The 14,692-nt window shown below is 39.0% G+C and overlaps 1 protein-coding gene across 23 annotated transcripts in view; it reads left to right on the top strand.

Moving 5' to 3' along the window:
* KDM4C (lysine demethylase 4C) overlaps window positions 1-14,692 on the top strand; it is a 435,647-nt gene that overhangs the window by 33,840 nt on the left and 387,115 nt on the right. For all 23 annotated transcript variants that reach the window (XR_014056674.1, XR_014056681.1, XR_014056693.1 and 20 more), the window contains 2 exons: window positions 4,544-4,719; window positions 6,750-6,864. Coding sequence is in view for 9 of the 23 variants with exons in the window: in XM_081500458.1 (XP_081356584.1) it covers window positions 4,544-4,719; window positions 6,750-6,864 (291 nt within the window). In the remaining 14 variants the exon portion in view is untranslated. The remainder of the gene's footprint in view (window positions 1-4,543; window positions 4,720-6,749; window positions 6,865-14,692) is intronic.

Here is a 14,692-nt window from a genome sequence, read left to right as displayed (position 1 = left end):
AAAGTGAAGAGGAACTAAAGGGCCTCTTGATGAAGATGAAAGAGGAGAGTGAAAAAGCTGGCTTAAAACTCAACATTCAGAAAACTAAGGTCATGGCACACAGTCTTATCCCTTCATGGCAAATAGATGGGGAAAATGTGGAAACAGTGTCAGATTTCATTTTATTGGGCTCCAAAATCAATGACTCGTGGTGACTGCAGCCACGAAATTAAAAGACGCTTGCTTTTTGGATGAATAGCTATGACAAACCTAGACAGTGTATTAAAAAGCAGAGACATCACTTTGCAGACAAAGGTCCATATAGTCAAAGCTGTGGTTTTTCCAGTAGTCAAATATGGATGTGAGAGTTGGACCATAAAGAAGGCTGAGCACTGAAGAATTGATGCTTTTGAACTGTGGTGCTGTAGAAGACTCCTGAGAGTCCCTTGGACTGCAAGGAGATCTAACCAGTCCATCCTAAAGGAAATCAGTCCTGAATATTCATTGGAAGGACTGATACTGAAACTGAAACTCCAATACTTTGGCCACTTGTTGTGAAGAGCTGACTCATTGGAAAAGCCCCTGATGCTGGGAAAGATTGAGGGAAAGAGGAGAAGGGTGACAGAGCTTGAGATTGTTGGATGGCACTGCCAACTCAATGGATATGGGTGAGCAAACTCAGGGAGATAGTGTTGGACAGAGAAACCTAGCATGCTGCACTTCATGGGATCGCAAAGAGTTGGACCTGACTTAGTGACTGAACAGTAACAACAACAACAAAAAGCCATTTATCTATTGTGTAACATTGGCCAAGCCACACATTCCCTGACTCCAGGTTTTCTTATCTGATGAAGCCTAACTCAGAACCTTTCACAAAAGTCAGTTGCAGGTTCAGTGTAGATATAAATGTTAAAGACAAAATATTAAAGCTCTTAGAACACAAAATAGAATGTATGCATTCTCTCAAGTAGGGAATTATATTTTTTTAATCAGATCAAGGCAAAAATGATGAAATTGGATTATATTAAAATATATGACTCTTTGTGATCCCATGGACTATACAGACCATGGAATTCTCCAGGCCAGAATATTGGAGTGAGTAGCCTTTCCCTTCTCCAGGGGAATCTTCCCAACTCAGGGATCAAATCAAGGTCTCCCGCGTTGCAGGCGGATTCTTTCCCAGCTGAGCCACAAGGGAAGCCCAAGAATACCGGAGTGGGTAGCCTATCCCTTTGCCAGCGGATCTTCCTGACCCAGGAATTGATCTCTTGCATTGCAGGCAGATTCTTTACCAACTGAGCTATCAGGGAAGCTCATATTAAAATGAAGAACTTATATTTATCAAAAGATACAGTTAAGGAGAACAAAACTAAAGAACTAAAGAGCCTCTTGATGAAGGTGAAAGAGGAAAGTTAAAAAGTTGGCTTAAAACTCAACATTCAGAAAACTAAGATTATGGCATATGGTCCCATCACTTCATGGCAAATAGATGGGGAAACAGTGGAAACAGTGACAGACTTTATTTTCTTGGGCTCCAAAATCACTGCAAATGGTGACTGCAGCCATGAAATTAAAAGACACTTGCTCCTGGAAGAAAAGCTATGACCAACCAAATAGCATATTAAAAAGCAGAGGCATTACTTTGCCCACAAAGGTCCATCTAGTCAAGGCTATGGTTTTTCCAGTGGTCATGTATGGATGTGAGAGTTGGACTATAAAGAAAGCTGAACACCAAAGAATTGATGCTTTTGAGCTGTGGTGTTGGAGAAGACTCTTGAGAGTCCCTTGGACTGCAAGGAGATCCAACCAGTCCATCCTAAAGGAAATCAATCCTGAATATTCATTGGAAGGACTGATGGTGAAACTGAAACTCCAATACTTTGGCCACCTGATATGAAGAATGACTCACTGGAAAAGACCCTGATTCTGGGAAAGATTGAAGGCGGGAGGAGAAGGGAACAACAGAGGATGAGATGGCTGGATGGCATCACCGACTCAATGGATATGGGTTTGAGTAAGCTCCAGGAGTTGGTGATGGACAGGGAGGCCTGGTGTGCTGCAGTCCATGGAGTCACAAAGAGTCAGACACAACTGAGTGACTGAACTGAACTGAACAATTAAGGAGGTTGAAGGGCAAGTTTCAAGGTAAGAAAAGATATTTGATATATGTACACACACACATACTTTGACCACCTGATGTGAAGAGCTGACTCATTGGAAAAAACCCTGATGCTGGGAAAGATTGAGGGCAGGAGGAGAGGAGGACAACAGAGGATGAGATGGCTGGATGGCATCACCGACTCGATGGACATGGGTTTGGGTTGACTCAGGGAGTTGGTGATGGACAGGGAGGCCTGGCGTGCTGAGGTTCCTGGGGTTGTAGAGTCGGCACAACTGAGCGACTGAACTGAACTGAACTGAACACACACAGATATATATATAGATACTTGCAAATGTACACACCCAAGAATAACCAGACTCTATGCAGAATCTCTATCCATTAATAAAAAAGGCTGACAATGCAATAGTAAAATGGGGAAGAGGTTTAAATAAATACTTTTTGGAAATGGATATCTATAGGGTCAATGAATATATGAAGAGATTTCTTTAGTTATCAGAAAATGCTAATCAAATACCTACTTGAGTACCATTACACATCTACCAGATCAGCACTACAAAGTGATGATGAAGATGTGGAGCAATGGGGACTTTTCACACATTGCTGATGGGACTGTGAAATGGTACAACCACTTTGGCAAAAGTTTGGTAATGATTAAATTTGATCTGTGCATATCCTGTGTCACAGCAATTTCACTGTTAGGATCTCTGCATGGGTGTGTATTTTAGAGAACTATGTGCTCACATGCTGCAGAAGGTGTATACATCTATATTAACAGCAGCTTTGTTTGCAGTTGCCGATAATTAGAAAAAAACAAGTGATCACGAAATAGTCATCTGTTAACAAATAAATAGTCATACAAAGGCATACTAAGTAGGAATGAAAACCAACGAACTTTAGCAACCTAAGTCATCATGTTTGAATCTCACAAAAATATCAAGTAAAATAGAAAAGATGAGTGTGTGTATATATATATATATATATACACACACACACATATATATTTATATATGGATGCTTGCATTTCTATACATTTAAAAAACTGTTGTTAGGGTTGTATACACAGACATAAAACTATAAAACCCAACAAGGAACTGAATACCATAAATGCCATGATAGTGAACACTTTGTGAGCAAGAGGGGGATGTGTGTAGAAAAGGGTACCAAGGCCTCTGGGGTACAAGCAGTATCCTGTTTCTCACACATGACAGTGGGTACTCTGGTGTTTGCTTTATAATAACTCACAGAGATACATATTTGTGATTGTCCATTTTCTATATGTGTGCTATCTGTATTTTGCAATTAAATTTTTAAAAGAACTTTATCTTAAAAAATTAAGACAAACTTCTAAAGGTAGATAAAAGCTATAAACCATTAGTCAATTCAAAACTTTGTTCTTTCTAATTTTTAATCATAGGAATATGTATTTTTAGTCTTATTGTTGATGCTCTTTTCATTGTTAGTAATTAAGTGTTTACATATTCTGGGAAAATGGTGTGCTGAGCTGCTTCATACAGGCACATGAGAATTGAGAGGGCATGTCTCTTTTCAACCTCATGTTCAGTGATGTCACATTGCTGAGCCCAAATTTGCCATGGCGGGAGTAGTTACACCATGGAAATAGGCCAAAGCTACGAATCAGGGTTTCCCCCACCTCCCCAGAAAGTTAGTTGTTAAACATTTACTAGCATACCACTCTCATTTGCTATGTTGTGTTAGAGGTATTTAAAGAAATGATATTGACTAAAGACTGCTACTGTGCTATGCTTAGTCACTCCATTGTGACTCTTTGTGACTCCATGGACTGTAGCCTGCCAGGTTCCTCTGTCCACGGGCATTCTCCAGGCAAGAATACTGGAGTGGGTTGCCGTGTCCTCCTCCAGGAGATCTTTCCAACTCAGGGATCAAACCCAGGTCTCCTGCATTGCCAGCAGATTCTTCACCGTCTGAGTCACCAGGGAAGCCGAAGAATACTGGAGTGGGTAGCCCATCCCTTCTTCAGGGGATCGTCCCAACCCAGTAATTGAACTGGGGTCTCCTGCATTGCAGGTGGATTTTTTACCAGCTGAACTACTAAGCACATTACTTATTTTTCTCATGATAATATAAACAGCATTTGAACTTTGGCAAGTTATTTTATTTCTGTGTATCTCTCCATTTGACCTTGAAAATAGAGAGGTTAACTGTATCAAGTAAAAAATAAGTTAATTAATGCAAGTTCAGTATTTGGTATAGTGAGTACTCAGTAAATTTTGTTTAAAAATGTCATGTCATAAGGTAAATGTTTGGGAGAGAAATCATTTCCTTTAATGTAAATCTCCACAGTTCTTTTACACATTGTCGTAGAAATGCCGAGGAATTCTTCACTCGTATTCTGCTGGAACATGAGAGCTAAATAACAATGTGGAATGTTTTCCAAATAATATTTTATTATTTTACTCTTAGGTGATTCCTCCTAAGGAGTGGAAGCCAAGGCAGTGCTATGATGATATTGACAACTTGCTTATTCCAGCTCCGATTCAGCAGATGGTCACAGGGCAATCAGGACTGTTCACTCAATACAACATCCAGAAAAAAGCCATGACAGTGAAGGAGTTCAGGCAGCTGGCCAACAGTGGCAAGTGAGTAGATTCAGTGTGCTGTTTTTATTTCTTTCTAAGATGTAGATGAATATGGTAAGAAACCAAGGAGATGGAAGCTTGTGAAGAGCGGGAGCCTTCTGCATAGTCCATTTCATTTCCCATTTAACTGTTTCTGTATTTTAGGTGGTTGTCTGCCTTCTAGAAAAATTGTTCCTCATTTTATCATCTCATTCATAATATCTATAAATGAATTTTTATCCCTGTCTTTTACCTTGAGTTTTTGTTTCTACACTTGACTGCACTTTGTTAAGCAATTTCTTCTGTGTGTGATAATGTTTAAGTCTTAAATGATAAGTTAGATAAGGTAGATATTAGAAGAATAATTTAAAAAAGAAAATCCTTGGGGATTTTCCTAGTGGTCCAATGGCTAAAACTGTGCTCTCAGTGCTGGGAGCCCAGGTTCAATCCCTGGTCAGAGAAATAGATCCTACATGCTGTAACTAAGGTCGGGCACAGCCAAATAAATAAATGAAATAAATAGTAAAAAAAAAAAAAAAAAGGAAAATCCTTGAATGGCCACCATTATTGTATTAGTCACCTGTTGCTATGTAATGAATGACCCCAAACCTTAGTATCTTAGATCAATAAACATGAAACATCTCAGTTTCTAAAGGTCAGGAGGCTAAGAGTGGCTTGGCGGGGTGGCTGTGGCTCAGGACCTTGCATGAGGTTATAGTCAAGTTGGGTGGGGCTGCTGTCACCTGAAGACTTGACTGTGTCTAAAGGATTTTCTTCCAAGATTGCTCCCCTTATGTGGCTGTTGGCGGAGTCCTGAGTTCCTTGCTGCAAGAGCTATTCCTTGTGTTGTGTGGCATCTAGCTTCTTCCAAAGGAAGTGATCCAGAAGTTACCAAGATGGAAAACAAACTGTCTTTTCATTACGTGTTTCTTGACTATCATTTCTGCCATGTTCTATTTGTTATATGCCAAGTGAAGCCCATACTTAAGGGGGGGAGAATTAAGCTGTATATCTTGAAGGGAGATGTATCAAAGAATTTGTGGATATATTTAGAAACTGTCACAGTTATTAAATTACTTAAAAAAAATTTTTTTTGATGTGGTGGTTAAGGTCTTAGATCAAAACATTAGTCTAGAAACACCCCTTCCCCACCAGACCAATCAACTATCCAACCTAAAAACATCATTGTCTAAATTCCCTGGATGGGTATGCATGAGATTGAGTCCTTTGGATGATCTTAAAAAAAAAAAAACACTGTATTTGACATAGTAAGCACTCGATGGTAGTTGGAGAGTCTTTTATTCTATATGAAGTTCCTGTTATGGAGCATAATTGCTATTCCAAAGGAATTAAACATTTGATAGTTAATTCAAGTTTCTCTTGAGTTTTTGTTGTTGTTGTTGTTGTTAGGCATTGGTAAAACCTCATTGTTTCAGATCTCAGTTGAGAATGTGAAACTTTAATCATAGACTGGATTGGTTTGCTTTCATACTCTGTAAGAACTTTAATAAAAAGTTCAATGCCAAAACAAGATTGCAGAAGCAATTTTGTCCAATTTCTTATAAACTGTTGATTGTATTCTGTTCTCCATCTTCTAGTGCCCATTTCCAGAGTCATTCTTGTTTTTTTCTTCTAATTTTTCTTTCCAGAGTCATCCTTAAAGTATTAAATAGCTTATTTCATTTATATTAAATTTTAGTGGAATCTCTACTTCATACATTTTAAATTGTTCAAGTATAGTATAATTGGTTAAAGAGTTTAGAAAATGTTTTGAAAGATAAAATAATGAGTTTTAACTAGTTTTTTGCTTCTTTTGTTGGTACTTTCATGGAAGTATATTTCTCAGTCAAAAAATGAAGTTTTAATGTAGAGTTATTTAGGAGAGTTTTGAGAGATCTATGATAAATATATTTACATATTTACTTGTTAGATTTGACAGCATGAGGATGCAGTATTTTCATTTTGATAGAATTTTGTTTAGAAAGTGCTGGGTAGGGAAAATCTTAAAATTGTCTTTACTGTTTGTGCTTTGTTTCCTCTCCCTTTTCCAGGTACTGTACCCCGAGATACTTGGATTATGAAGATTTGGAGCGCAAGTACTGGAAGAACTTAACCTTCGTGGCACCTATTTATGGTGCAGACATTAATGGGAGCATATATGATGAGGTATATTTCTACTTTAGTGGGTTTTATAAGGTATCATTTCATGTTACTATTTGTGTTACCATTTTAGGTGGTTGAGAAGCAGTTATTTGTTGTGCATTGTGTGACCCATAACTCCTCACAGTTCAGTTCAGTTCAGTTCAGTCACTCAGTTGTGTCTGACTCTTTGCGACCCCATGAACCGCAGCACGCCAGGCCTCCCTGTCCATCACCAACTCCCCGAGTCCACCCAAACCCATGTCCATCGAGTCAGTGATGCCATCCAGCCATCTCATCCTCTGTCATCCCCTTCTCCTCCTGCCCTCAATCTTTCCCAGCATCAGGGTCTTTTCAAATGAGTCAGCTCTTCGCATCAGGTGGCCAAAGTATTGGAGCTTCAGCTTCAACATCAATCCTTCCAATGAACACCCAGGACTGATCTCCTTTAGGATGGACTGGTTGGATCTCCTTGCAGTCCAAGGGACTCTCAAGAGTCTTGTCCAACACCACAGTTCAAAAGCATCAATTCTTCGGCACTCAGCTTTCTGAATAGTCCAACTCTCACATCCATACATGACCACTGGAAAAACCATAGCCTTGACTAGATGGACCTTTGTTGACAAAGTGATATCTCTGCTTTTTAATATGCTGTCTAGGTTGGTCATAACTTTCCTTCCAAGGAGTAAGTGTCTTTTAATTTCATGGCTGCAGTCACCATCTGCAACTCCTCACAGGACAAGAAGAAATAAAGACACATCAGTATGATTGCTACTGCTGCTGATTTTTAAATTGAAACCAGCTAATTGTACAAATACCTGAGACTGTTCAACAGTAAAATAGTTTGTAGTTATCTGGCTAGTCTTTAAATTATACTCAAAATTTTTAAAAGCAAAAGCACATTATAAAAATACTTGGAAAACAGGAAATATTATTCAAAATAGTACCACCTTAAGAAAAAAGTAGTATTAATATGTATTCTTCCTGTAACATGCTTATATTCCCTTTTTTTACTGCCCCCAAATTGTGAGGAATTTTTTTTTTAAATACACATTGCAGTCATTCCAGTTATTTTTCATGAGAACATATTCTGCTTGATATAATGTTATCCTTCTTGCCTCCTCCAATACTTAAAATCCTATAAAATTTTTTTCCTTTTGAAACCTTTTTTACATTTTCCATTGTTTTATTTTGAAAAATTTCTTGCCTACCAAAAAGTTGAAGTAATGCAGTGAACACTGGATGCCTTCACGTGAATTCACGAGTTGTTAATTTTGCCACATTTGCTTTTTGTTTCTCTTTCACTCTATCTTTGTCTCTGTCTCTCTGTCCCTCTGCTGTAACATTTGAAAGTGAGTTACAAACATCATGACAGTTCACCCTTAATTATTTCAGCATAAATCTTGGCGTTATAAGGCAATTTAAGATTTATATTGGACTTCCCCTGTGGCTCCACTGGTAAGAATCTGCCTGCAATGAGGGAGACCTAGGTTCGATCTCTGGGTTGGGAAGATCCCCTGGAGAAGGGAAAGGCCACTCACTCCAGTATTCTGGCATGGAGAATTCCATGGACTCTATAGTCCTTGGGGTCGCAAAGAGTTGGACATGACTGAGCGACTTTCAACATATTTAGATAATGGTATCTAATATAGAGACTATTTTCATAGATCCCTAAGTTTCCCAGTAATGTTTTTTTATAAACTGCTTTTCCCCCATATGAAGGATCCAGTCAAGAATTTCCCTTTATTTTTTAAAAAATTAATTTATTTTTGGCTGTGCTGGGTCTTCATTGCTGTGCAGGGCTTTCTCTAGTTGCATAGAGTGGGGCTGCTCTCTAGTTGTGGTGCATGGGCTTCTCATCGTGGTGGCTTCTCTTGTTGCAGAGCATAGGCTCTAAGCAGACAGGCTTCAGTAGTTGGAGCACGCTGGCTCAGTAGTTGTGGCTTGTGGGCCCTAGAGCATGCAGGCTTCAGTAGTTGCAGCTCGCAGGCTTTGTGAACGGAGCCTTAGAAGTTGTGGTGCATGGGCTTAGTTGCTCCGTGGCAGGTGAATCTTTCCGGACCAGGGATCGAACTCATGTTCCCTGCATTGGCAGGCAGACTCCTGTCCACTGTGCCACCAGGGAAGTCCAAAAGAACCATTGTTATTTTTGAAAATGGGCTGGGTATTAGATGATACTGTGGAATTACTGATGTCCTATTCAATGTGATGATGGCATGGTAACTTTGTCATTACTAAAGAATAAATCAGTAAGAATATACTTGGAGTACAAATGAATCAGTTTGCTATACAGCAGAATTTAACACAACATTGTAAATCAAATATGCTTCAATATTTTAAAAGGAGGGAGAGAGAATATACTTTTTGTATATGTTTTTATTTATATACATGTTTTTTATTTTGTATATGTTTTTATATATGTTTTTATTTTGTGTCTTCTCTGTGGTTTCTTCCCTGTGGTATCCTGGCAAGTTTGCAGGTTTTTGCAAACACACACACACATACACATGAACACTTACATTAATATATATACATAGATATATATACACGTGCACATAGACACATATATTTTTCCTTATAAATTGAGACTATACACTGAAAAATATACAGGTGAAGTAACATGCATTCTGGAATTTGTTTTTAAAATATCTCAGGAAATAAAGAGGAATGGATATAGTTGAATGAAGATTGGCAAAGTATTGGTAAATGAAGCTAGATGATGGATACATGATGTTTAAAATATGTATGTTTGGAATATTACAAGTTAAAAAAGGGAAAACATTCTTTTTCCCTCTTTTGGATTTTCACCAGTGTAAGTAACCTCCATATTGAGAATTAATTGTTAAGTTAGTACATTTATGTAGAAAAATAAAAAAATAGAGAAAAATATGAAGAAAAGATTATTTATAAGCTTACCAAACAAGCATAACCTCTGTGATTTCCTTTTGGCCTTTTATGTTAGTGTGTGTATATATATATATATATATATGCTTGTATGTGTGTTTGTGTTTCCCCACCTCAAAGGCTGAGGTGCTTTGCTTTAGAAGCATTTTCAGTATTGCTCTCCAGAGGATCATTTCAGTGTATTCTAGCTCCAGCGGTTTCAGATTGTACCTTATATTAAGTCTTTGCTATGTTTTTTGGTATTTCAAGTCCAGGTATATTCTTTTTCCCTCTTTTAAAAAAATTGAAGTATATTTGATTTACAGTGTTGTGTTAAATTCTGCTGTATAGCAAAGTGATTCATTTGTACTCCAAGTATATTCTTATTGATTTAATCTTTAGTAATGACAAATCTCTTTTAAGTTTGCATGTTTTGGTTACTTACATTTAGGAAAATGGGTGCATTAGTACTAAATCTTCCTTACAGAAAATGGCATCTTGAAATGGGTGAGGCCAAGCAAATACTGTTGGTATTTTCAGTTGAGGCCCAGAAAAGTTAAGTGTTTTCTCAAAGTTATGAGGCTGGTAGGCTGCCAGGTGCTCTTATTCTCCACACCAGTTTTAAGGAAGTAATTATGTAGAGTCAGTCTCACAGTTGTGGAAGTCTGTAAAGCTAGGTCTGTGTCACCTACAGATGTCCCCTGAGCTCATGGTTTATTTTGTGTCTTCTCAGTGAATTCTTCCCTGTGGTGTCCTGGCAGGTTTTCAGGTTTCTGAAAGGAAGACAGCTGAGGAATCATCTGGATTTTGGGCTGAGAGGTTGCGTGTCTTAAGGCTCAAAAATAAAACTTAGTCAAGAATTTTTTCTGACCACACCTTGGGATCATTGAGCTCTTTGTTCCTTTTTTGCAAATATAATTAAGGAGTAGAAACAGCATATGATTTTCAGAACAGTTGACATAAAGCTGCCCTGAACTAGCTTTTCATATTTGATAGTAAAATAACATAATTGTTAACAGCACAGATGAGGCTGATGGGCTTAGTTTTGTAGTGCTTATTAATTTACTGCTTGTGTTTGAAAACCAGTTACACAATGGCATTGCTTCAAGGGAACATTGACTTTGGACTTCAGATTTGAGTAACTTTAGTTATTAAAATTTGATGAACAAAATTCACTGGTTTGTAAACATGCAGTTTTTAAAGCACACTCATTATTTACAAGTTTTGTTGCCAGAAATCTGTCATTTTGGTAGGACCTACAAGGCATAGTATTTTATGAAATTTCTATAGGGGCATTTAGTAACTCCAGAACTGAGCTGACATTTTCAGTGCTTTTGTAGCATAAAGAAAGACATGAAAGATGTTGTGAAGTGGTACTGGTAAACAAAACCAATCACACTCAAGACAACTAAATTCAAGCGAATGAAAAGTAACTTGTATTTGCCCCCTTGAGGTAGATGGAGATCAACAAGAGAAAGAGTGCATTAGAGAGAGTAATGAAGAGTGAGTGTAATAATTACTTGTGTCAGGAACATTTGAAATCATTGCAATGAATGTGCATTGGAAAAAGCTTGTGTGTTGTTTTGCTCTTTCCTTTTATATCTTTGCATTGTTTAACTGCTCAGTTAAATATTTAAATTGTATTGGATGTTGGTTTGTTACGGTTCATGGCATTATTTTGAAAGGGATTATAGTCATCAAATTGTAGTTCACTTTCCTGCCTAATTTCTAGTTATGGCTATTCACTTTAATGTTAAAAGAAGGATGCAAAATTCATAACCTATTATTGGTGGGTATAGGAGTTCCTAGAGAGGGTGTGGGGAAGGTGAGAGAAACAGTTTGTGCAGGGTGCAAAGGTGAATAAGGATCCTGTTTCTCAGGTAATTCACAGACTTGGGGGGCAGGTGTGGGGTTCCAGGGAGCCCGGAGAGGCACTTTGAGTAGCTTGGTGTAGAAGGAAGATTTTTTTTTTTTTCAGGAGAGATGAGCTTGGCCTAGATGAGCAAGTTCAAGACAGGTAGAGGGAAGGGAGAGAAGAATGGGACAGAAGCTAGGTAAATTGGAGGATAAGATTGCACTTAATAATTTGTCTCTCCCTCTCTTTCTTTTTTTAAAAACTGAATTTGAAGGCTTTTTGGTGAGCTTGGACTTAAGGAGAGTAAGGCAGACCTGGAATAGTGGCTGTAGGATCTGAGGGAGAGAATCAGCCTGGCCGGAGATGGATTGTAGGGGCCCCTCCTGCTCGGATATTTATCTTATAGCACCAGACAAGTCTGTTAAGGGACAAAAAGGGGTGCCATTGTAGTATTGATCCAGGTGTGGATACAACATAGGAGTTAGGGGTGAGGGTGTTCGTGAAGGACTGGTTGAGGACAGTCGGTCTTATAGTAAAGGGACTAGGGTCTGGAGATTCCAGGGGAGAAGTCTTGGTCCCTCTTTCATTCGACTGATGCTTTCAGAGCTTGATTTCCTTAGGATACACTTAAAAATCTCAGCACCATGGGCAGCGGCCTCTGGCAGCAGTAACAGGAATATGATTTAAGGAAGTTGCTGTTGTTTTGGAGAAGGCGATGGCACCCCACTGCAGTACTCTTGCTTGGAAAATCCCATGGACAGAGGAGCCTGGTAGGCTGCAGTCCATGGGGTTGCGAAGGGTCAGACACGACTGAGCGACTTGACTTTCACTTTTCCCTTTCATGCGTTGGAGAAGGAAATGGCAACCCACTCCAGTGTTCTTGCCTGGAGAATCCCAGGGACGGCGGAGCCTGGTGGGCTGCCGTCTATGGGGTCGCACAGAGTCGGGCACGACTGAAGCGACTTAGCAGCAGCAGCAGCAGCTGTTGTTTAGTTGCTCTGTCATGTCTGACACTTGTGACCCCATGGACTGCAGCCCGCCAGGCTTCTCTGTCCATGGGATTTCCTAGGCAAGAATACTAGAGTGGGTTGCCATTTCCTTCTCCAGGGGATCTTCCTGATCCAGGGATCAAGCCTGTGTCTCCTGCATTGGCAGGTGGATTCTTTTACCACTGAGCCACCAGGGAAGCCCTTAAGGTAGTTACTACTTTTTAAACCAAACTGCCAAGCCTACCAAAGGCATGACATGACAAAGCCCAGTCTTTGGATGTATGATGCAAAGCCTTGCTTGTCTTTGTAAATGAAGTTTTATTGGAACATAGCCTTATTGTCCATCTATATATTATATATGGCTTTTTTGCACACAGTGGGAGAGTTGAGTCATTGTGACAGATTGTATGGCCCACAAAAGCTAAGCCCTTTGCAGAAAAGGTTTGCCAACTCCTAATATAAAGACACAATTATTTGCTTTTGGGGAAGGATTCTCAAAATTTTTTTAAGATATAGATAAAATTCTGAATGTTTTTAGTTATGACTATGTTGATATCTTGACTATGACTGTATTTATATTGATTATGTTAAGATCCTGAAATGAAATTTGGTAATGTCAGGGACCTTCTGTAAGTAAAGAAGTTCCTGAACTTAGAAATAGAGGCACGTATGTTTTTGGATGGCCTTTGATGATTCCTTGGAAACAGTAACAGAAACATAAGAGTCCCAAGACCTGAAACTCTTATTTTGGTTATATTTTACTAGGGATTGGTATACTGATAAAGAAAGTTTTAATTGGAGAATTCCCTGGTAGTCCAGTGATTAGGACTCCGTGCTGTCACTGACACAGGTCTGTGTTCCATCCCTGGTTGGGGAACTAAGATCCTGCGAGCTGTGCAGCATGGAAGGAAAAAGAAAAAGTTTTAATTAACCTTTGTGCACTGTTCATTTAAAAAAATTAGTTCTCTGTTTATAGAAACATGGGAGTTACTTCACGAAACAAACACAGAAACAACAGATAAAGAGAAAAGATGAACAGGGAGAAGGTGCTGTAACTATGTGGGATGATTCAGCTTGACTCAGTTCAGTTAGTTCAGTCGCTCAGTCATGTCCGACTCTTTGCGACCCCATGAACCACAGCACGCCAGGCCTCCCTGTCCATCACCAACTCCCAGAGTTTACCCAAACTCATGTCCATTGAATTGGTGATGCCATCCAGCCATCTCATCCTCTGTCGTCCCCTTCTCCTCCTGCCCCTAATCCTTCCCAGCATCAGGGTCTTTTCAAATGAGTCAGCTCTTCGCATGAGGTGGCCAAAGTATTGGAGTTTCAGCTTCAACATCATAATTAGATATACAATGATCAATAGATTTTATACTATGTTTATTTTCTAGACATTTTTATTTCCTTTCATTTATGAATGTAACTGGAAAGTTGTTCTATTGAATGAGTATTAAAGATTACTCCTCTCTATTGCGTGGAACACACTGTTTACACTACTGTTGGGAGGGACGTTAAAATAAACCCATAACTGAAGGGAAAAAAAGAAGATGTATTTCTGGGATAGCCAGTAGCCATACTTCCACAGACGTTTGAAGACAGAGTGCATCTCTTTGTTCTGTATGTGAGGGCTAAGACTAGGCATCAACATTTTTCACTAATGTTAGTACAGTGACAGTAAGTCATTCAGGCTTGTGTTCTGTGCTCATTTGGGCTGCATTTCTAACATTATCTATCCTATGTACAGTGGTGATTCTCTTATTGATGATCATTGTTCATTAAATCAAGGTTTAAAAATGAAGTTCCACATACTTTCCTTAAGCTGGCTATTATCTTCTTGATAAAACTAGAAGAATCTCCAATAGTATTAATCTGTTTTCAAAAGAATCTTCTTTGCAAGGTTTCCCCTTGGTTGAGTGGTGACAGACACTTCCTTCCCTAAGCCTCACCTGTCTCCTCCATCACCTAGGCTTTCTGATTTGAATACTTCATTCATATCCTAACAGGCATTGCTGTCAGCAGTGGCCCCTTTGAGATGATGTTTTTCACAGTAGTGCACCAGCAAGTTTCCTACCTCGCAGGAGTTTAGCCTTCTTTGGATGCTTAATGTCTAGGTACTTCTTTCTTT

The sequence above is a fragment of the Giraffa tippelskirchi genome, chromosome 1, assembly GCF_054371585.1.
Source record: "Giraffa tippelskirchi isolate mGirTip1 chromosome 1, T2T-mGirTip1v1.2.pri, whole genome shotgun sequence".
In the NCBI taxonomy this organism is placed as follows: Eukaryota; Metazoa; Chordata; class Mammalia; order Artiodactyla; family Giraffidae; genus Giraffa; species Giraffa tippelskirchi.
This window is presented reverse-complemented; position numbering and strand designations above follow the sequence as displayed.